The 23341-nt window shown below is 38.8% G+C and overlaps 2 protein-coding genes across 29 annotated transcripts in view; one reads left to right on the plus strand and one right to left on the minus strand.

Moving 5' to 3' along the window:
- TFG (trafficking from ER to golgi regulator) overlaps positions 1 to 9461 on the plus strand; it is a 30962-nt gene extending 21501 nt beyond the window's left edge. For 2 of the 4 annotated variants that reach the window (XM_046659532.1, XM_046659534.1), the window contains exons 7-8: positions 5117 to 5215; positions 8639 to 9461. In XM_046659532.1, the coding sequence (XP_046515488.1) occupies positions 5117 to 5215; positions 8639 to 9021 (482 nt within the window). In that variant the 3' untranslated portion in view covers positions 9022 to 9461. The remainder of the gene's footprint in view (positions 1 to 5116; positions 5216 to 8638) is intronic. The other 2 variants (XM_046659533.1, XM_046659536.1) reach the window with 1 other exon arrangement.
- Positions 9462 to 9842: 381 nt separating this feature from the next.
- Positions 9843 to 23341, minus strand: part of ABI3BP (ABI family member 3 binding protein) — a 238082-nt gene continuing 224583 nt past the window's right edge. For all 25 annotated transcript variants that reach the window (XM_046659530.1, XM_046659526.1, XM_046659531.1 and 22 more), the window contains 5 exons: positions 15409 to 15488; positions 14578 to 14607; positions 13821 to 13982; positions 12429 to 12551; positions 9843 to 11111 (listed from right to left, as the gene is read on the minus strand). In XM_046659530.1, coding sequence (XP_046515486.1) covers positions 10996 to 11111; positions 12429 to 12551; positions 13821 to 13982; positions 14578 to 14607; positions 15409 to 15488 — 511 coding nt within the window. In that variant the 3' untranslated portion in view covers positions 9843 to 10995. The remainder of the gene's footprint in view (positions 11112 to 12428; positions 12552 to 13820; positions 13983 to 14577; positions 14608 to 15408; positions 15489 to 23341) is intronic.

The following is a 23341-nucleotide window of genomic DNA, read 5'->3' on the forward strand; positions in this document are numbered from 1 at the left end:
AAAATTAATTTTAAGTATACATTTTATTTAATCCAGTATATTCAGTGTATCAACATGTAATCATTATTAAGAAGTTATTAATGTTTTACGTTCTGTTTTTCATACTACATATTGGGAATCTGGGGTGTGACACCAATCTGAAACACGTACAGCATCTCACAGTTCAGACCAGCCACATTTCAGGTGCTTAGTGGCTAGTGAATGTTGTATTGGATAGCACAGCTCTAGATTAATATATCAGTTATTTATAGATTCCTGAGATGAATTTGTAGGCTACTATGATGAATACTTTTTGACATATGATGTGTAATGAATCTCTGACATCACCAGTTAGATCAACTGCTGGTTATACTTTGAGCAGAATAATCAACATAAAAATTATTAAAATCTATTACTAATAATTGATTAATATAGCAGTCATAGAATAGAATATGAAATAATCTAAAATAAAATAAATCTGAGTTGTTACTTAAATTCCATAAAAGGGATTTCAGAATTGTAAATTTTTATCCCAAGGATTTTAGTCTTAATATGTTGTTCAGTTAAAAGGATCAAGAAAATGTCGAGGGGCCAGCCCTGTGGCCGAGTGGCTAAGTTGGTGCGCTCTGCTGCAGGCGGCCCAGTGTTTCGTTGGTTCGAGTCCTGGGCGCGGACAAGGCACCGCTCATCGAGCCATGCTGAGCGGCGTGCCACATGCCACAACTAGAAGGACCCACAACTAAGAATACACAACTATGTATGTGGGGGCTTTGGGGAGAAAAAGGGAAAAAAAAAAAACTTTAAAAAAAGAAAATGTCGAGCATCATGAAAATAAACAAAATGGACAGTATTATCCTTTTTCAGATAAAGCAGATGCTTCTGTTACTGGAAAACTGTAGTTGAATAATTGCCAAAAATATATAAATAAGTGGTGAGGATGTAGAGAAGAGCCCTAAAAATCATCAGAGACCAGGAGGTATAGCTGTTTGACAAACTAAAAAGGTGAAAAGGATATAATTAAAATCTGTAAAATTATACACCAATATAATGATAAGCTGAGTAGACTTTTAAACTAGCTTTTATTATGTAAATTGTGAAACACACAAAAATAGAGGTAGAATAATCAGATCTTCATGTAACCATCATGCAGCTTCAACACTTACTGATATTTTGGCATTCTGTTTTCATCTCTGTTGTCCCCTCCTCCCCCCACCACTTTTTAAAAAATTTGCTGGAGTGTTTTAAATCCTTCGCATATGATTCCACCCAACTATTTCAGTATGCATGTCTAAATGATAACCTTCTTTTCTTTCTAACAAAACCACCATATGATTATTATACCTAACAAAAGTAAGTGATTCTGTCACTGAAACCAAAGTGGGTTCTCTCCTGGTGAGTTAAATCGGACTCTCCACCAGAAGTAGTTGTCTCACAAAGTGAAGTGTATCTGCGGCAAATAGGAGACCCTGAGGAATCATTTCTAGAGTCATGGTGTCCCTGGACAAAGGGAAGCAGGGACATTTGTTTCGGATGGGAATGAATATTCAAAAGGGAGAGGCAGGTATTCCCTTGTGCGGGCTCAGGTGGAAAACATGTCCCACGTACACTGCAGGTTATGGTGATAAGGCCTAAGCTCCTCCTGGAGAGATGTTAGCACTGAAAACAAGGCAAAGGTCACAGGGATAGCTCTTGTGGTGAGGCCTGGTCTGGTTCAGGGTGGTTAGTGATTGCATCTCTTTAACATAACAAGGAAACAGAACAATTTGGAAGAACAGTTGAAATATCCAGACCTACTCTTGAGTTCCTCAGGACAACCAGTCAGTAACAGTTCTTATTGTCAGCACATACCAATCTATATTTGATTTCCCTAATTGTCTCATAATTATGTTACTACAATTGACATTTTGTTAAGTCAGGAATCTAACAAAGTTCACATTTTCCATTTGGTTATGTGTCTTAAGTCTTTCTTTTTTTTCCCCAATAGCTGTCAGCCCTACATGTTTCCAAAGTCAAAACTATGTATGTTAATTATCTATTGCTATATAATAATGTACCCCAAAACATAGATGCTTAAAACAACGAAAATGTATTGTCTCGCACAGTTTCGGAGAGTCAGGGATCTGGGAGCCGCTTAGCTGGGTCCTTGTGGCTCAGGGTCTCAGGAGGCTGCAGTTGTCTGACGCTTCACCTGAGCTGGAGGGCCCTTCTGAGATGACTCTTCCATGGTTGTTGGCAGAGGCTGCAATTCCTCACTTCTCATAGGCTGCTTGGTGACCTCATGACATGGCAGCTCCACCAGAGTGAATGATTAAGAGAGAGTAAGGTAGAGGAAGGCCACCTCTTAACCTGTCCTCAGAAATGTTATTGTCATTTCTGCAGTATTCTGTTGGTATACAGGTCAGCCCTACTCATTGTGAGAGGGGGCTACACAAGGGAGTGAGTACTCATCAGTTTATTGCTTATTCTTTGCTCATTTTTGTGTTGTGGAGTTAATCTTACTAATTCTAAGGATGTAAAGACATCAATCCATTGCCATACACTACACATGTGCAGGAGTCATTGGGGTCATGGAGGCTGGCTTCCACTCTGTAACAAAGTACAGTCCCAGAAGTCTTACATTCCCCTGTGCTTCATCCTGTTCTCTTTCTCCCTTGAGGTGATATTTTTGATTACTTTTAGTTTATTTTACCATTGATTCTTTCTGAAAATATGAAACACATAGCATATATATATATATATTTTTTTTTTTTTTTTACTCAAAACAAAGCTTACTCTAAACTCTCTGTGTACTTTTCTTTTTCTTCTTCTTTTTTTTTTTTGAGGAAGGTTAGCCCTGAGCTAACATGTGCTGCCAGTCCTCCTCCTTTTGCTGAGGAAGATTGGCCCTGAGCTAACATCTATGCCCATCTTCCTCTTTTTATATGTGGGACACATGCCACAGCGTGGCTTGATGAGTGATGTGTAGGTCTGCACCCAGGATCTGAATGAGCAAACCCCGGGCCGCTGAAGCAGAGCATGTGAACTTAACCGCTACACCACCAGGCCGGCCCCTGCAATTTGCCTTTTGACTTAATCAGTATATCCTACAGCTCCCTCCTTACAAGTGTATGAAGTTATTCCTCCTCCTTTTTTCCAAGTAAACACAGACTGCTTAATTACATTTCAGAATACTGTGACAGAGAATCTCATTTTGGACTTGAATGAAGTGTTTTTAAAACATGTAAAAGGAATACTTTTGTAGAGAAAGTAATAAGCCTCTGAAACTTTTTTTTATAACAGGTTTGTAGCAGATTGGGGAAAAAAACCACAGTGTGCCCTTGCTTTCAGAACAGTTGCACTCTGTTTTTATTGAGGAAAACAATTAGGCTTTTTTGAGGCTTAATGATTCCCTGGGATCACCAATGGCAACTGGCTACTACATGGAGCGTTAATCTCAGCCTTTTCAATGTCAAATATACATATCTCTCCCCCTTGATTATATTTCTGTACCAGGTTCTGGTCACTTCTGTTCTAAAATTTAGTTATGAAATACAATCCAGGATTAAGGTGGTATCTCATAAGGTGGTTAACTTTTGTATGACTTTTTGTGCTATTTATCTGTAAGTCTTAAACCATTAAGAAAGCATTTAAGAAACTTTTATCAGTTTTTTGTTGTATTTGGGAAGAGGATTAATAGCTTAAAAAGTAGTTAAGCAAATTTTATTTCCATCATAAAAAGCATACAGCTGCTTGCTAGGAGACAAACAGCTGTGGGTGCAGACACATCTCATGTAGTGCTGCATGCATGGGGCTGAGCAGCTGTCCAGCAGAGTGGGCTCCGGCCCTGGTCTCGACCTGTGCCTGCTGGCTGCCTCTGCACCTCCACTTGAGTGGCACTAGATAAGGTATTCACTTTTTTCAGTTGTCTCCTTCTGCCGAAAGTATGCTGTTTACCCATAGTCTTTTGATTAGCAGCAGGTAGTTTGAAGAATTAGCCAACATATAATTATTTTAAAGACTTAAATACTAGCTACGTATTTTAAAGATTTAAATACTAGCTAGATATTAAAATGCAAGTTTTATTGCTACACTAGGCATTAGATTTTGCTAAATCCATCATTATTAGAACAACTGTAAAATAACAAGGATGATAAAGACATGAACCAGTAAATCCTTACTTGTTTGTAAATTATAGGTAATAACAGTGTCTGAAAGGTTTCTCCATAGGAACTGTGGTCTACTGACCCCACATAGAATTCTCATTTCCAAGAACACATCTCCAGTGTTAAACAGGTCTGCCGTTATTAAGAAGTGCTAAAGAGGGGGGCTGGCCTGGTGGCGTGGCGGTTGACTTCGTGTTTTCTGCTTTGGCGGCCTGGGGTTCGCCGGTTCAGATCCCAGATGTGGACCTCTACACCGCTTCTCAAGCCATGCTGTGGCTGGCATCTCGCATATAAAATAAGGAAGATGGGCACACTTAGCTCAGGGCCAATCTTCCTCAGCAAAAAGAGGAGGACTGGCAGTGGATGTTAGCTCAGGGGTAATCTTCCTCAAAAAAAAAAAAGTGCCAAAGAGGAACCATTTAGGTTTCAGATTCCACATGATTGGCTAGGATATGCAGATGATGGAAAAGCAAACCATTGTCAAATGCCGAATGTGTCTTTGAGGTCTGGAAGGAAAGATGTTCCTTGCTACCAAAGAGTCCATTCATATGGCAACAAATAAAGGTTCAGACTTTTAGATGCCAAATAATACAATGTTTTAGGAAAGATTTAGGAGCTATTAATGGTATTTGTCCCTTTTCTCAGATTTCTGTTTGTTGATTTTTGACTTACTTGGTTCTGACTGAACATTAGCAGTACATATCTGTTGGCAGTTGGGTGTGAAAACATTGGGTTTTCTGGAATTTATGAAGTAACCACTAGTGTTATTTGCTGCTGATTAGAGTTCTCTGCAGCTAATCCACAGCAGAGCAGCCGCACGTGTTCAAGTGCTCATTCTTCTCTTCTTCGTAGACATTTGAAGGGGAACAAACACATTCTTGTGTCTTGTTACTCAGTATGTTTTTGTGTTTGGATGGGGAGCGAATTAAGTGGGCCTTAAAAATATCTCTCTCTGCTGAGTTAAACTGCCTCTTTTCCTTTCCTGCCTCCTTTAGGTCAGATGTACCAGCAGTACCCGCAGCAGGCTGGCTATGGGGCCCAGCAGCCGCAGGCGCCACCCCAGCCGCCGCAGCAGTACGGCATCCCGTATTCAGGTGAGCAGCACCCAGGGCGGCCGGCTCCTAGATTTTGAGCTGTGTCTCTACTCATTAAACTTTAACCCTTTCCTCTTGGTTCCTTGATTTGTAATACTTACACTGTCATTGTAGGCATTAAGTATTTATTGGGGGGAATAACATTCGTTTTATTTATTTTTAAATATTTTGCATAAATATTTTATTGTAAATCAACATTTCAGTTTTCCAGTGGGCAGGTAAAACTTAAAATCATAGTAGATGATTCTGTAATAACCTATAGTATGAGAAAGTTTTTAATACAAAGCTGTCTTCCTACTGATGTGATCATTTTACCTTAGGTGACTTAGAACAGCAGAAATGCAAGATTTCCCCCCCGTTATATGTATGACATAATCCCGGTGTACTCTTAGTACCTGTAAAACGTTAACAGTTCCCTCATACATGGAAAGGTGGTCTTATCATATAAGAACCAAATTAAGCTACTTAGGTTTTTAAGTCTCCCAAAAGTATGTAGGAATACCAAAAACAGGCCAGAAAAATAGAATTTTGTAACATGTAATTAGGCAACTAAGAACATTAAATATAGTTGTTTGAAATCTTGGTTATTTTGTTTTACCTTCTATCCACTGAAGATTATCCATATTTAAATATGATAAATCTCTTCAGTGTAGCTTTGAACATGATTATAATTCAGGTAACTTTTACATGTGTTGTATCAGAGAGAGAATTTGTGTTTAACTCTTGTTTTATAGCCTAAGATTTAAGTATCAAAATTTCAATTGTAATTAAAAATGATTTGTTTATGAGTTGAATCTTGCCTAAATTCTATTTTATGGAGTTTTGTGGTATTAACTAGAGCAGGAGTCAGCAAACTATAGCCCACAGGACAAATCTGGCCTGTTGCCTTGTCTGTGAATAAAGTTTTGTTGGAACACATACACCCATTCACATCTGTGCTGTCTGTTGCTGCGTTGGCACTATAAAGGCAGAGTTGAGTAGTTGCAACAGAGACCCTGTGGCCCACAAAACCTAGAATATTTACTCTCTGGCCCTTTACAGAAAAAAGTTTGCCAACTCCTGAAGTGTATCATAAAATTCTATCATTAATTGGAGTTTGACATATTTTAACATATATAGCAACTTTTTATTTGGATTCTATTCGCTGTAGAGTGATTTAACCTGTAGCTGCTAGTTTTTAATTATATAAAATAGGTAGAATGAATTTAAGCTTGGATTATGATATTAGGGAGAAGGTTATTTTTAGGATGCAGTCTTTTAAATTAAAGAAAAATCAAACTGTTACAAAGTTTGTAATTTGTAGAAACAGTAGATACAGGGTGGAAAAGACCTAGTTGTCATCTGATCCGGGATTTCAGCCCTCACTGTGCTTCAGAATCACCTGGAGAGCTTTTTCTGAGAGTTGCAGGTGCCTGGGCCCTACTCCCAGAGATTTTTGTCTCATTTGGTCAGGAGTGGGACTCAGGCCTTGATATTTTAAAAGCACTGCAGGTCATTCTAAAGTGCAGCCGGTGATGGGGACCACTGGTCTTGTCCCATCCACTCATTTTATAAATAAGGCAGCTGGGGTTCAAAGATGTTATGACACGTTGAAGGACAGCAGCCATTCAGTGCAGGGGCTGGATCAGAACCCAGTGCCGTTAATTACTTCCCTGTGTTGTTCTGCGTTCTCCAACCTAGACCAGGAGTTCGCAGACTTTTCTGCCATAAAAGGCTAAATAGTAAATATTTTATGACTCCCTTGTCCATTCATTTATTCAGAAACCTACAGAATTTCCATTTTTTGCAGTTGCTGGTGTTCCTCACCAAAGTTGCTCATTTATTGTGTTTTTCAAGGGAGAGGATGGTGGTGGCGATAATAGAAGCATTGCCACGTTATGGTCAAAGACTAGTAGGTTGCTAATGAAGCAGCATCTTAAGTCCTTCGGGGTTATTCCCTCTGCTCAGAAATGAAGATGTGGTTGTTTCCAGACTCAGTTAAAAAGACAGTCTAGATTGCAGTTGCCAGGATGAAAAGGCAACTATTTTTTGCTCATAGTCTTAAGTTGAATAGACATTTTCAGTATAAAAGCTGAGTCCTTCTGTTTGTCCAAAAACTTATAGTAAAAAAGTTAAGTAAAAAAATGTTATGTAGGGGATAGGAGAAGTTGTATGACGTTCAAGATTTTATCATGGATTGACTTCGGTTCATATTTAGATGCTACCATAAGTAAAATACATTCGGTATTTGATTTACTTGGTAAAAATTAAGTTTGCTCTTAATGATTTTAGTCAGGGTCTTCACTCTGAGTAAAATTTAGTTCTTTTCAAATTGTCATCTTTGTATTTCTGATCCCACTAGTCCTATTAACTTGAATTTGATTGGGAGATATGGAAATAGTCAACTAAGTACTCTGCTTGGTGGTGGTGGTAACATTGGACCATCTTTGACACTCTGTTGGTTTGCCAGTGTCCCTCTGACCTTTTCCAGTCAAAAAGGTTTCTTTCATGAGTAAATTTTGAACCCAGGTTCAAGGTGAGTTCAGAATATACTCAAATTCATTCAATCCTTTTTTTTTAATGCAGGGTTGTACATATTTTAATAATTTTCTTATGTATCTGGTATTTAATGCTGACAGGATTCCAGTCAATGGAGAGGTTTCATTGCAAGTAGCTGCAGGTGTGTTTCATGGTAGAGATAAAAGTTTTTAGTGAAGCAGACTTTTTCTTTTTAAAAAATTTACATACTAGTAAATAATATAGATGTTGATTTTGTGGGGCTATATGGTATGCTTTTTGTATGTTATGTTGTTACTAAGTCAGAATTGTGAGTTGTAAAGGCAAAAACATCAGATACCAAATCTAAAAGAAATGAAAGATTTTAAGGATTGTGAAAATGGGTACTTAATGCGTGTCCTTAAATGGCTTAGTTTTTATAGAGTGAAAAAGTGAATACACCTTAAAGCATCTTATTACAGTAAGATGTGTTTGTAGCACCATTGTTTGATTTAAAAATATTCATTCTCTGCAGTGTTTTTATTTGGTACTGTTGTTAAATAGGCCTCCCCTCAAACCAGGTTAATGACTAGCTTTTGCATTGATTCCTGCATTTATCATGTGAGCATCTACTCTATACTAGGAGTTATGCTAGAACAGGAATTTGTTCTCAGGGATTATCTAGTCTAGAAGCAGTTGTAATGAAGAAATACGTATATATCGGTTTCAGTTTAAGATTAGAGGGTTTAAAGATTGTTTAGAAAATGCCTCTTTGATACTGCTTGGTCTTGAAATCGTATTATATGATGGAATCTACTACTCTAATACTTAGGAATAAGTTTGTTAAATTTCTCATCATTTTTGGTCCATAACAGTAGGACTAATTCTCTGGAAAACTTTCACCAAAAGGAAAATAAGATATAAATGTTGCTTATTTTGCCTTTCCAGCAGGCTATAGTCAGCAGACTGGAGCCCAGCAGCCTCAGCAGTTCCAGGGATATGGGCAGCAGCCAGCTTCCCAGGCGCCCGCGCCGGCCTTTTCTGGTCAGCCTCAGCAGCTGCCCACTCAGCCACCACAGCCGTACCAGGCGAGCAGTTACCCTCCACAAACTTATACTACCCAACCTTCTCAGCCTACTAATTATACTGTGGCCCCTGCCTCACAGCCTGGAATGGCTCCAAGCCAACCCGGGGCCTATCAGCCAAGACCAGGTTTTACTCCCCCTCCTGGAAGCACCATCACACCCCCTCCGAGTGGGCCTAACCCTTATGCACGGAACCGGCCTCCCTTTGGTCAGGGCTACACCCAACCTGGACCTGGTTATCGATAAAGAGGTTCAGCTACACTGAGGAACATAGCCGCTAGTTACTTGTCTCCCAGAAGACTCCAATACTACTATTTTATTTTAATTTGTATTGAAGTTCAGAAATTTAAAAAGCAGAGCATTTTATATGATATCACTGTTGCTGTTAATTCAAAATATAATTTGCTGAGACACAAAAAAGACCAAAATGAAAAATTTTTCCTCCCCTGCTTAAAAGTGTAGCAGCTTCCTAGTTATTTTGGAACACTACTCCTATGTGTGTGTAAAGTGATTGACTTTCTAGCTTGCCTTGTGCAGAGGATATTAAAATGCTAGGTTGAAGTTCAGCCATCTTACTTGGCTTTTTACTATTAACATGATGAACTAAAGTAGATCCCTTTGAGAAGACAACTAGATATTATGTATAAAATGTAACATTGAAAGGTTAATAAAGATCGTTGAATCCATTGGTGGTCTTGTAATTTAATTTAGTCACTAACATTAGATATACACGAGAAGAAAGCAGGAAATAAATCCTTATTGATGTTTGGTCTTAAAATGAAGTATAGACATTTTAATTTACACTTTTCTATTCGGAGAAACAGTGCCGTTTGGTTTTTGTCCTGACTTTGAAAGAAATGCATTTAGCAATCATTGGCTTAAAACAGTGGAACTTTAGAACAGATTTCACAGGAAGATAGATTAGCACTATGTCAACACAACGGATACAGTATTATTAAAAGATACAAGGGGGGAAAAAAAAGATACAAGGCGGGTTTGGTGGATCCTGAATAACTTTGTGATTTTCCCTTGTAGAGATGAACCATTCAGAAATAAAGAACTCAGTCTTAAAAAAAACTACATCTCTTTATTGCAGTTTATACTTGTTTGGAAAATACAAAATGTAGACGATAAACTTGAAGCATGTTGAAAGGTAGGCCCAGGAAAGCTTTCTTTCCGAATGAGGGCAGCAATGCAGCATTCCTGTCTCCCTCCCCCAGTGAAAGAAAGCAATACCTTTTTAAATAAAAATGAGTCAGATTTTCATTATAGGTTGAGTTAGAATTATGAAAACATCCTCTGATACATTCATTCCTGGAGGTCCTATGTATAAAAAGGTAGTAAGTATCCTGTAAAACCACGGGTACCTCATCATGCATTACCTCTTTATGCTCAGACTTCCCATTCAGTCTCTGCGTACAGCTTGATTAGAATTATATTGAAAACAATAGGAAGATAATTGCTTAAAGGGATAGTTTGACCAAGTACATTCAGACATTGTAACATACGTATGGGTAGAGAAATAATGAAACGTGTATTGAAACAATATTTTGAAAATACATCAGATTCTCAATTTTTCAGCTGAAATGAAATTTACTGATTCAAACAGTCTTTTCAATAATTTGCAAGTATTTAAGGAAATGTATATTTGCATGAATGGTTACCTATTTAAATGCTTCAAAAAGCTATTCAGCTGTTGCTAAAAAATGGAAGTTTAAATAAACTTGAATGTTAGGACCTTTTTCCCCCAGATATATGTGCTGAAGATAATTTGATCTAATAAGTTAAACCAAGTAGAGATTTATGGAATTAACTCACCAGTAGGAAGAATACACATTAATAAAAGTAAATAGTTTTTAAAAAGTATATTAGTTTTTTGATGTTAATTTTGTTATAAAAGTATCTCAAAACATCATTACAACAGTGTTGATAAATAATATACAAATGATCTCTTAAAATACCATGAACAGGGAGCCAGCTTCCCAAAAAAAGTTATTCTGTTAATGTCAGTATCTTGCTTTCTTAAAATGACTTTGTAAAACCTGATAAATATTCTCAGCAATCTTTCTAATAAACATCTAATATTGCTATTAATTAGATTTTAAACTTTTATACATAGTAAACATAACAGCTTTAAATGAATGTGACAAATACCATAGTGTTTCCAATTATTTTTTGCCATGATGAAACAGAAGGCCCTTTTGAACACGATTGTAGCATCTACCATTTTCCGGGAATTGTGGTCCCGCATTCATACCACTGGACATAATTGATTTGGGTGTGACCACCTATTTCTCCAAATTGGACAGGTTCCTGGCGAACTGCTCTGAAATAGCCTAAGAGGGAAAACAATGTAATTTTAATAGCTGCTATGTTCTGTTTTTGCCCTCACCGTTCACAGATTGGAGGATGTCGTTGAATGGCTGAAGCTTACCCTAGGTGAACCAGCAGATAGCAACAGAGACCTTGGTGTCTTTCCTGAGGTGGCGATGGCTAGCTAGACATCAGGGGTGCTTACCTCCTTGACAGCTACCTTAACAAGTTGGGGTGGGGTGCTTGGTAGTGTCCGAGACAAAGCTGAAAGTGGGCAGGAGTTAGAGGGCGTCTGTGTTTTGTTTTTGAGTGTCATTTAGCATGTTCATATGCTGTTGGGTCTTAGGTGAAAGTGTCCTTTCTGCACATTGCAGACTAGTGGTGTCTGACCAAGTGACCTGAGTGGAGTCCTGTGCACTGCAGTGTTAGGGAATAAAAGGTGGGCAGTTCCAAGATTGCTGAATTTCTAAGAATTAAACTTGGATGAAATCTTCCTTCAAGGACCCTACAACTAAATGGCTAAAAATTTCACTGTGAATGTAAAACGTTAGGGAAATATACACAAAGTACATTTTATGTCCACTTCCCGTAAAGCAACAGCTTCAACTTCCTGTTAATGGGTTCACAGATCTTACTATCTTTTATTGGTTAGTATTTTTAGGTGCCAGTGAACAAAATGTGTTGCTGAAAAGAGTGGTCAAATAATTTAAAGTATTTAACAAACCTCTTGGTGATTCTTGAGTAATATGGACATTATAATCTGCCCTCTCCTGCCCTAACTGGGCGAGGATTAAATTAGTTTGCAGTCTTCTCAGTCCTGGTTAAGCAGCTTGGTGCTAATGTGTCTTTAGCAAGTTGCAGTGGTCATTCATTTCTTAGCAGAATTGTTCTAGTTTAATTGTATTTATATAAGGCAAATGATACTGGGTTTTTTTCCATTTTATGGTAGTAATAAAATTGTCTTTAAAAACATTTTTAAGGGACTGGAAAAAAAATGCCTGTGTGCTCAGTATGAGAAAAACCATAAAGGAAATACATTTAAGCTTGGGAAACACGGCTCTTTGTAGCTGTTTTTGCAAATTCAGGTTTTCTCAAAGTAGAATGCATTTATATATGCCTTTGTAATTTCTCTTGGCTCTAAGGAATAGAGTCTTAAGGCCTGGCCGGAAAGGTGAGAAACTTCAAATTAAGGTCTTATATGAAAGTCTTTTTTTTTTCTAGCCAGATAATTAGAGGGATACAGTAGAATTATTTTTAAAGTGATTGCTTTCCTCAGCTTAAATTCTTTGGGGGTTAATTTGTGAACCCCTCTTGCTTATGAGGAGATTCATAAAACATACCTTCTTTGGTGGGTAGCTGGTCAGAATCGAGTTGCTGTCCTGTGCGTCCGTCTAAAAATGAGTCCACGAACTGGCAGTGATCTTCTCCATGGCCTCTCTGATCGCCTATGTTATAAAATTTTCCTGAAGAGCCAGAAATTAAAAGGATCGTGAAGGGTTAACTTTCTTTGATATAGGACAATTCTGAAATCATCAAATTGTTTCAAATGGTCAGTCTTCCCTGTTCTTGTACTTCCCCCCCTTTCAGCCTGGTTTAAGCCACCCGTGTCTCTTGACTGAACTATGAATAGTCTCCCAACTGGCATCCCCTTTTTCTTCCTCTCAGAGGTTAGTCATCTTGTAAAAATGCACCTCAGATGATGTCCCCTCCATCATCTCCCCAGCCGTCTCCCGTTAGACTCGAAGTGAAACCCAAAGTCCTCATGTGGTTTCAGAGCCCCACGTGGCTCCACACCTGGCTGCTGCTCGCCCCTTCCCGAGCTGACCCCGCTCCCCTCGGCGCCCGGCTGGCCTGGGCCTCTGCGTTCTCTTCCCCCGCCCCTAGTGCTTCGTCCCTGCGTCTTTGCTTGGCTGCTTCCTTCTCAGGGTTTGCTTCTGCACAAGCGTTCCCTCTTCATCTCGAGAAGCTTTCCCTAACCATCCTACCTAGGAGCTTCTGCTCGGCCCTGTTCCCATTTTCATCCCGTTCAGCCAGTTTTCCCCTTATCCTTTCGAAGCTTTCTTCAAAGTGCTACCTGAGCTTCTTATCTCCATGTCTGTCCTCTGTCTCTTCCCACTAGACTGAGCTACAGGGAAGCAGGAGTGGGTCTCGTTTGCACTTTGTCCCCACACGTATGCCAGGGTCTGAACAAAGCAGATGGTACTGGTTGAATGGTTGAACAAATGTCTACCTTTTATGATGGGGCCTGCCTTATTTACTTGTTTAAAATTTGTACTGTTTTGTTATAGAAGAGAAAATAATATCCCACTGAGTCTGGAACAAGGGGTTAGAGCCCTTCCGGCCAGGTGTTTGAATCTTGATCTTGTCTCTGCAGACTTAACATCTTAAATATGTCATATTCCTTCCATGATTACTGTTAGAGACGCTCATTTTATTATCAGTAGGCGTTCTGTTCTTGTTTGGCTGTCACAAAATCGAGCTTGAGTGTGGTGGTGCCTGTACATTCAAGTTTGCCATGGTGACACTATTTCAAATTGCATTTTCATTATTTACCTGCTAATAGCCTGTCTCAAATCCTAGGTTAAGTATTCCAGTAACATCTTACTGGAAGGGACAGCTTGTATGTAGATCACACCATAGTGGCTGGGACTGTCACAGAGAAGCCACGTTACAGAATGCTGCAGAGCATCCCCCCAAAGGACCGGGCTCAGAGCGGCTGAGCGTCTGCTCACCTGTGAGGGAGTCACTCAGGTAAATCTTGTACCTGAGGGAGTTGCACAGCTGCACCCCTACGAACTTCTTATACCACGTCCTTTTGACATACTGTTTGCCCTTGCATTCTGAGTAGGAGTCGGAATTAAAGGGTCTCTCCGTCCAGATGGCATCTCTTCCTGCTGTGTGAGGAAGGCACATGGTTTGAGGTTAGTGTCTGGCTCCGGCACTGAAGAGCTGCCCCGAGAACTTTCGAAAAAGCAGTTTGCAAAGTTCATGTCAACTTGCTGATACTTAGTTTTCTCCAATGCTAAACATTGGAGCCAAAAACATAGGAGTTTAAACACGTAGCCCCCCAATTAAGCTCCTGGCAACAGCGAGCTAAATCTTGGCGCGGTGTTGAGCAGGCTCTGGAGTGCCGGGTGCCCGCGGCTTTCCTGGAGAAGCAGCATATTATACAACTTAAACAGCTGCTTTCATGTGACTTGTTGTTAAAAGTGGAAATGAGAGTGTTATATCTTGGCTTAATTATTTAACAGAAAATTTGATCTGGCCTAGGACATGAATGAAAGCAAATTTCAAACTGTCCCACTTGTTCACCAAACATCGTAGGCTCTTGATGTTCCTGAATGTTTTAGGTAGGCATTCACACCCGAGCTATAGTCTAAGAAGACGAAATGGACCATAGTGATGGCGGGACTGCGGCTCTGCCACAGCCGCTTAGTTGAATCAGTTGAGAAAAGCATGCGGTGTGTTCGCATCGAGACAGATACTTACCAGAAACTGGCTCGCTCACTCTGGGGTCCGCTGAGGGGAAAAAGCAAACACAGAGCAGACATTATTAGGAAAGTCGGTCCCAGTGTTCCAGAGGCAGAATGAAGAGGACGGGTGCTTACAGTTGTGAAGAAATCTACTTGAAAAACGGTACACTCTTGCTAAAGCCTGAATTTGAAATCATGTGTTTTGTTTTGGAAATTGCTCTTGATTGGACAGTGTCCTGTCAGAAACCCAGCTGTAGGTCCTACACATGATTTGAGTAGTTAGGAGTCTTCGTTGCTGTTCCAGCTTTCACTTCCATTTTAAAAGCTTCCTCTTTTAGTTTCATACAAAAACTATGATGCTAAAATCACCAAGATGCCATGAACTGCACTTGGTGTAAAAATTATACACATAATACTGTGAGTACAGACATATCTCATTAAGGAATTAGCGCTTAGAGGGTCTAATTAGAACATTTCACAACTGCGTAACATAAGACACTATCAAATGGATTCCTTCTCTGCATGTACTATGGCTCAGCATGTCAGATATTTTGATTCTAGGCATTGGTTCTTGGCATACAGAGGAGCATTCATTCAGTAGATTTTTGAGTATAGATTGATTACCCACTTGTTTTTTCCTTTTAAACTGATGTCCCTTTTTTTCTGACATCAAAATAAATGAGGAAAAACATGTGGGGTTTCCTTAAGGGTGCCTTGATCAGTTTGCTTTCTCCCGTGGATGAGTTTTTGAAATGACACAGAGCGTTTAGCTGGGTTTCAAACAAGCTGCCTGTGCAAACATTCTGGCCCTTCACGTCCCTGTTGGGAATTACTCCTGAGTGATTACCTGATTCGGTGCTGAAGGCCACCGTGTTGCTGGCCGGGCCTTCTCCAAGTGGGTTTTTGGGTTTCACCTGGAATTCATAGCTGTGTAGGGGAAATTTACAAAGTTATAATATATTCTTCAAGGGTAGGAGGCAACACACTCCCTTGTTGTACTGACATCCTTCCTGATTCTGTTTTGAAATCATGATGACAGTCAATGGACATGTTTAGAAGCAGCTTGAGGAAAAAAGAATTCTTTAATTTTACTTTCCAAACAGCTTGTCTAATGTTTTGTATAAGAAAAGGACTAAGTCAATAAAAAAGTAGTTGTCTTTTAAAAACTCCAAATTAGTAGAAATACCTGGGCAAGTTAGTAATGGATGTATAGGAAAGAGGTATGTGGTGGACCCAGGCTAATTACAGCAACAAGGACCCTCAGTTTCCTTCAAATATTTCGGCTACTTTCTGGGCAAAGCAGTTCCCTTTTATTCCTTATGATCCCAAACTTGAGTACATGTAGCCTTAGACTTAGGCCGTGTTCCTCATCGTGGGGTTCAAACTGCCTATGTTGGCATCACGTGACAGAGTTATCGTGGGGAAAGTTTGCCTTAAATGCAGGTTTCTGGCTCCAGCCTGGCTACACTGAGTCGGTTTTTGAGGGGGGGGTCCCGGTAGGAATTTGTAACAAGTTCCTGAGGTGAATCCTGTGCCCACTGACGCTTGCGAATTACTAAACTGTGGGAGCAGATGCACATGGACATATTTTGTTGCAAAGACTTCCTGGTTCTAGCTCCTGGAACTCCGGTCTTCTATGGTCTGTCCAGAATAGGGGCATGGTAGTGGTGCCTCATGAAGAGCATGGGCACGAAGACGGACATCTCTTTTTCCAGATTCATACAAGCCAGGCCTTAACTCTTTACGTTAAAAAACAAAACACAAAATAAATCCAGATTCCTTGGCGTATGTTTGATTCTATCCTTAAGAATTATGCAGTAAATTGCTATGTAATATTTGACAAATTTCATTCATAGCATGCTTAGGTGGAGCAAATCCTTTTATTTATTTATTTATTTATTTTAAAGATTGGCAGCTGAGCTAACATCTGTTGCCAATCTTCTTTTTTCTTTCTTCTTCTTCTCCCCAAAGCGCCCCAGTACATCGCTGTATATTCTAGCTGTGAGTGCCTCTGGTTGTGCTATGTGGGACGCCGCCTCAGCATGGCCTGATGAGCAGTGCCCATGTCCACACCCAAGATCTGAACCGGCGAAACCCTGGGGCGCTGAAGCAGAGCGAGAGAACTTAAGCACTGAGCCATGGGGCCTGTCTGGCAAATCCTTTTAAATTCAAATAGTAAAGCTATTTGCTGCTTGACTGAAACTAAGAGTTCCTTTCAGTAGCACACTTAGCAGGGAAGTAATTTTGAATGTAAAGCTAGTGAGTCATCTGATAGGATTGTAAGTCTCAAATTTGTACAGGCTTTGAGGAGGTAATTCCCATTTTTAAGAAGTTTGTAATTGAATAAGAATGCAGAACACACAATAGATAGATATTTTATAAACTAGTGAAAGATAGAAGGGTAACAGCTCTCGGTTTGGTGCAGAGGCTACCATGTGAACAATAACAGGAGAACTTTCTGGGGCTCGAGGAGCGACATTCTTGACTACTGAGGCATTGTGTTAAAACTCTCTAGAATCTATAAGAAGATAGATTCTAGCATTTTACAACAATGGCAACTACTTTTTGAGTGCTTCCTATGTATCAGACACATTAATCGCTCTACACAAATAAAGCAATGCAAGACACACACAAACCCCAAGAGACAGGTATCCTACTTTTCAGTTAAGATCAACGAGGCTCTTAACCACTCTACTATTACTGTCTTTGCTTTCCAAACTTCTGAACTTTGTGAAATGAGGAATTAAAACTTGCGGGGTATTTGTAGTGAGAGACTGCCCATCAAAGCATTTTTGTTCACTAATCAACTGATGGAAGGTGCTATTATAATTTGCAATAAGAGAATGCCGATATAAAACCACCCGTGTCACTCATTTAAATAAACTGCATATATGTGGGGTATTTTAACATGGAATATTTTCTAGAGATTAAGTTCTTGCTCAGAGGCCTGATAACCTTAAAAAAAAGAACAGAAACAAAAACCCACTGTGGTAAACTGAAAATGGAAAAAAGAAATCCCAGGCATCTGGACTTTGATTCTGGGGGGGATGCATTCCAAATTCCAGGACGTTGCCAAAAGCCCTGTGCCTTGGCCAAGTCTGATTGCTGGAATCATCTCCATGTCTTTTTATTTCAGTTATTTTTACTTCAGCTCCATCATAGATATTCATAAGCTACTTTTTCTGGGGGTTTTTTTGGCCAACATTTTATGAACTTGACAAGTTTTGAAGAAATCATTTTAAACTAAGTTTAATTAACAGCATGGGAACTAAAAAGCACATGTTTTTGGTGGATTAAACCTTATATGAACAGAAAATATTTGAAGTGGCAAAGCCTTTCCCAAGAACACATTTTCTCACAAGATTTATGACACTGGAGGTCTAGGAGAGTAACGTCTCGGAGAAAATATTGATTGTCCATAGGAGACAGCATAGGATGCTGTTTAAAAATTTCATAGAGGACAAGAAAGGCATTTAAAACAAAACGTATAGGATGAGTAAATCTTTAAATAGAAGGATTGGATGCTAAAGTTAAGGAAATTTTACAAATACTAGTGCAAAAAGTCAGAGATGAAGAATGAGAGAACATAAGGAAATCAGAGGGTTTTTCCAGAGAATGCGATACCCAACTAGTAGGTCCTCGAAGAGAGAGGAGGAGAAAGGAGGATAGAAAAGTATCCTAGAAATTATGCAATTTCCCAGAACTGAAAGACGTGGGTTTCCAGACTGAAAAAGCCTAATGTTTGCCCAGCAAAATGAAAAAAAAAAAAAAAAGACTAACCAAAGCACACAAGTTGAAAAATTTCAGATCACTGGGATAAAGACAAGATCTGAAAGGTTTTATAAGAAGAAAACAGGTCCCATTCAAAGGATCCAGAATCAGAACGACATTTGACTTCTTAGCAGCACTGGAAGTTAGAAAAAATGGAAAACACCTTCTAAAGTCTTCATTTTACCCGAAAATCTTTCTCTAGCTAAACAACAGTATCAGAGTAAAACAAGGATATTTTCAGGCATGTAAGGGCTCAAAAATATTTTCTTCCATAACCTTTTCTCAAGACAAATTTCTCAAGAAATGCCACAAAATGAGAGAGTAAACAAGGAAGACGTGGGATGCAGGAATTAGGAGATTCAGCATAGGAGAGAGGCAAAAGATGATGGTAAGGGATTCCAGGAGATGTCGCCATAAACAAATACATGGAACAAACAGGGCTCAGCGCAGAAGGAGCAGCAAAAATGCCCGTCTCCCAGTCTTCCCCTGGAAGAGTTTTTTTCTGCAAATGTTAAAAGCTGCTACCTGAGGGAGAGGCTTCCAAGTTTAGCACGTATCTAAGGGCTGGCTGTGATCTTCCCCAGAGACTGGGAAGTGGATACCTTCCCTGCCCTCTCCTTCCTTCCAGCCCATTCCAATAATAAAACCAAGTCACTGGTATCTCCCTGGAAGTAATTTGTGCAAATGGTGGTGCCTCAGCTTTGCAGATTGCCTGGCTCTGAGATCCACTGGGGCTTGCATTCATACCCACAGGACTATAGCAAATAAGGAAGCAGTTCTTAATGGATGCAGGAGCACCCCCTCCCCACACACAGCTAAATCCTGGACCCACCACAGACGGAGCAGGCAAAAATTCCCATCTCCTGCTGTCTCCCTGGAAGGGGCTTAGCTACATAATTTCCCAGCTGCTACCTGAGGGTTCAGCTGATAATCAGTCTGCATCTAAGTGCTGATTGTGATCCTGCCCCCTTTGGGACTCTGATGGCTTTTGGCATACCCTTGACTACTGGGAGCCACTAAGAACAAAGAAGGTGGTTTAGACAATCACAGAGGGTTGAGAGAAAACTGGAGCTCAGGCTGGGCTGATTGAAGAGGTTCATTTTATACATGAGATTGTTCTGTCAAGGGGGCCAGGTGACTGTTTATCTAATATGCAGAATCCAACACAGAGTCAAGGAAAAGGAAGAAACAGGGGAATCTGTTCCAAGCAAAAGGACAAGAGAAATCTCCATAGAGATTTCAAACAGATCTTGATGAAATGGACATAAGTGATTTGCCTTATGAGAGTTCAAAACAACAGTTAAGATGCTCACCAAGGTGAGGAGAACAATACATGAACAAAGTGAGAATTTCACAAAGAGAAAATATAAAAAAGTGCCAAACAGAAAACACAGCTGAAGAATACAATAACTGAACTGAAAAATTCATTAGAGGAGTTCAACATGAGACTGGATCAAGTGGAAGAAGGGGTCAGCAAAGATGGAGACAGGGCAGTGGAACTGATCTAATCTGAGGAGCAAAAAGAATAATGAAAAGAGTGAAGATGACTTAAGGGACACATATGGGACATAAGGGACCATCAGATGGACCAAGATATGCATCATCGGAGTCTCAGAAGGAGAAGACAGACAGGCGGAGAGCTTAGTCCAAAAAATAGTGTCTGAAAATTTCCCTAACCTGAAGAAAGAAACAGACATCCAGATCCAGGAAGACCAGAATAGAATCCAAAGAGACCCACACCATGAGACCCACAATAATTATCAGAGACCCACATTAATTATAATTAAGTTGTCAAAAGTTAAGGAGAGAATCTTAAGAGCAACAGGGGAAAAGCAACTTGTTACATACAATGGCACTTGTAGATAAGATAACTTGATAAGAATATCAGCAGATTTTTCAGCAGAAAGTTTCAGGCCAGAAGGGAGTGGCATGATATATTTCAAAGTGCTGAAATAAAAAAACTACCCAGTAAAGTTGTCCTTCAGAATTGAAGGAGAGAGAAAGGTTTTCCCAGACAAACAAAAGCTCAAGGAGCTCAGCACCACTATACCAGCCTTACAAGAAATGTTAAAGAGAGTTCTTCAAGCTGAAACAAAAGGATGCTAGTTAGTGACAGGAAAACATATGAAAGTATACAACTCCATGATAAAGGTAAATATAGTTAAATTCAGAATATTATAATGTTGTAATCATGGTGAGTAAATCACTAATAACTCCAATGTGGAAGTTAAAAGACAAAAGTATTAAAGATAACTATAACTACCACAATAATTTGTTAATGGATACAAAATGTAAAAATATGTAAACTGTGACATCAAAAACAAAATGTGGAGGGGAAGTGTAAAAACGTAGAACTTTTGTATGTGTTTGAAGTTAAACTGTTATCTTAAAAGAGATTGTTATAAATATAAGATGTTTTATATAAGCCTCATGATAACCACACAGTAATAACCTATAGTAGATACACAAAGAAAAAGAGAAAGGAATCAGAGCATACCACTACAGAAAATCATCAAATCACAAAGAAAGAGAGAAAGAGAGGAAGAAAGGAACAAAGGAATTACAAAACAACCGGGAAACAATGAACAAAAGGGCAATAGTAAGTCCATACCAATCACTAATTACTTTAAATGTAAATAGATTGAATTCTCCAATCAAAAGACATGGAGTGGCTGAATGAATAAAAAAACAAGACCCCAAGTATATACTGCCTACAAGAGACTCATTTTAGCTTTAAGGACACACATAGACTGAAAGTGAAGGGATGGAAAAGATTCCATTCAGATGGAAACTGAAAGACAGCAGGAGTACCTATACTTATATCAGACAAAATAGACTTTAAGCCAAAGACTGTCATTAAAGACTGTCAAAGAAGGTCATTATATAATGATAAAGGGGTCAATTCATCAAGAGTCTATAACACTTGTAAATACTTATGTACTCAACATAGGAGCACTTTAACATATAAAGCAAATATCAACAGATTTGAAGGGCGAAATAGGCAGCAATGCAGTAATAGCCGGGGACGTTAATACTCTACTTTCATCGTTGGATAGATCATCCAGACAGAAATTTAATAAGGAAACATTGGACTTCAACTACATGTTAGATCTAACATGTACAGATGGACCTTACAGACATATACAGAACTTTCCACCCAACAGCAGCAAAGTACATATTCTTCTCAAGTACACATGGAACATTCTTCAGGATAGATCCTACGTTAGGCCATAAAACAAGTCTTAATAAACTTAAGAAAATTAAGATCATATCAAGCATCTCTTCTGACTACAATGATAAGAAATTAGAAATCAATTACAAGAATAAAACTGGAAAATTCACAAATATGTGGAGATTAAGCAATATGCCACTAAAAAACCAGTGGGTCAAAGAGGAAATCAAGAGAACAATCAAAAAATATCTTGAAACAATGAAAATGGAAATACAACATACAAAAACTTATGGGATGTAGCAAAAGCAATTCTAGGAGTGAAGTTTACAGTGGATAAATGCCTATGTTCAGAAAAAAGAAAGAAATCAAATCAAACAACCTAACTTTACACCTCAAGGAACTACAAAAAGAAGAACAAAGTCCAAAGTTAGTAGAAGGAAGGAAATAACAAACATCAGAGCAGAAATAAATGAAATAGAGGTCAGGAAAACAATAGAAAAGATTGACAAAACTAACAGCTTGCTTTTTGAAAAGATAAAGTTGACAAACCTTTAGCTAAAGTAACGAAACAAAAAGAGAGAAGTCTCAAATACATAAAATCAGAAATGAAAGAGGAGACATCACAGCTGATAACCATAGAAATACAAAGGATCATAAGAGACTACTATGAACAATTAGAGGCCAACAAATTATGCAACCTAGAAGAAATAAATAAATTCCTAGAAACATACAACCTACCAAGACTGAATCATGAAGAAATAAATAATCTGAACAGACCAAGGAGTAAAGAGATTGAACCAATATAATCAAAAACCTCCAAACAAAGAAAGCCCAGGGCCAGGAGTTTTCACTGGTGAATCCTACTAAACATTTAAAGAAGAATTAATGCCAATGCTTCTTGAACTCTTCCAATAGATTGAAGATGAGGGGACACTCTCAAACTCATTTTACGAGGTCAGCATTACCCCGATATCAAGCCAGACAAGAAAACTCCAAGAAAAGAAAATTACAGGCTGATATTCCTGATGAACATAGATGCAAAAATCCTCAACAAAATATTAGCGAACAGTTCAACAATACATTAAAAGGGTCATACACCAGATCAAGTGGGACTCATTCCAGGCATGCAAAGATAGTTCAACATCTGCAAATCAATCAGTATGATGCACCACCTTAACAACATGAGGGATAAAAATCATATAATCATCTATATGATCGTGACAGGTGCAGGAAAGTGCTTGACAAAATTCAACATAGTTTCCTGATAAAAACTCTCAACAAATTGGGCATAGAGGGAACATACCTCAACATAATCAAGGCCATATATGAGAAGTCCACAGCTAACTTCATACTCAAGGGTGAAAAGATGAAAACTTCTAAGGTCAGGAATAAGACGAGGATGCCCACTCTCACCACTTTTATTCAACATAGTAATGGAACTCCTAGCTGGAGCAGTTATACAAGAAAAAGAAATAAAAGGCATCCAAATTGGAAAGGGAGAAGTAAAATTGTCTCTATTTGCAGATGTCATGATAGTATATATAGAAAACTCTAAAGACTCCGCCAAATAACTGTTAGAACTAGTAAACAAATTCAGTAAAGTTGCAGGATACAAAATCAATATACAAAAATTTGTTGTGCTTCTATACACCAACACAAACTATCAGAAAGAGAAATTAAGAAAACAGTCCCATTTATAATTGCCTTGAAAAGAATAAAATACTTAGGAATAAATTTAACCAAGGAGGTGAAAGATCTGTACACTGAAAATCATAAGATATTAATGAAAGAAATTGAAGAAGACACAAATAAATGGAAAGATATTGCATGTTCACAG

Source organism: Equus quagga, chromosome 4 (assembly GCF_021613505.1).
Source record: "Equus quagga isolate Etosha38 chromosome 4, UCLA_HA_Equagga_1.0, whole genome shotgun sequence".
NCBI lineage: Eukaryota > Metazoa > Chordata > Mammalia > Perissodactyla > Equidae > Equus > Equus quagga.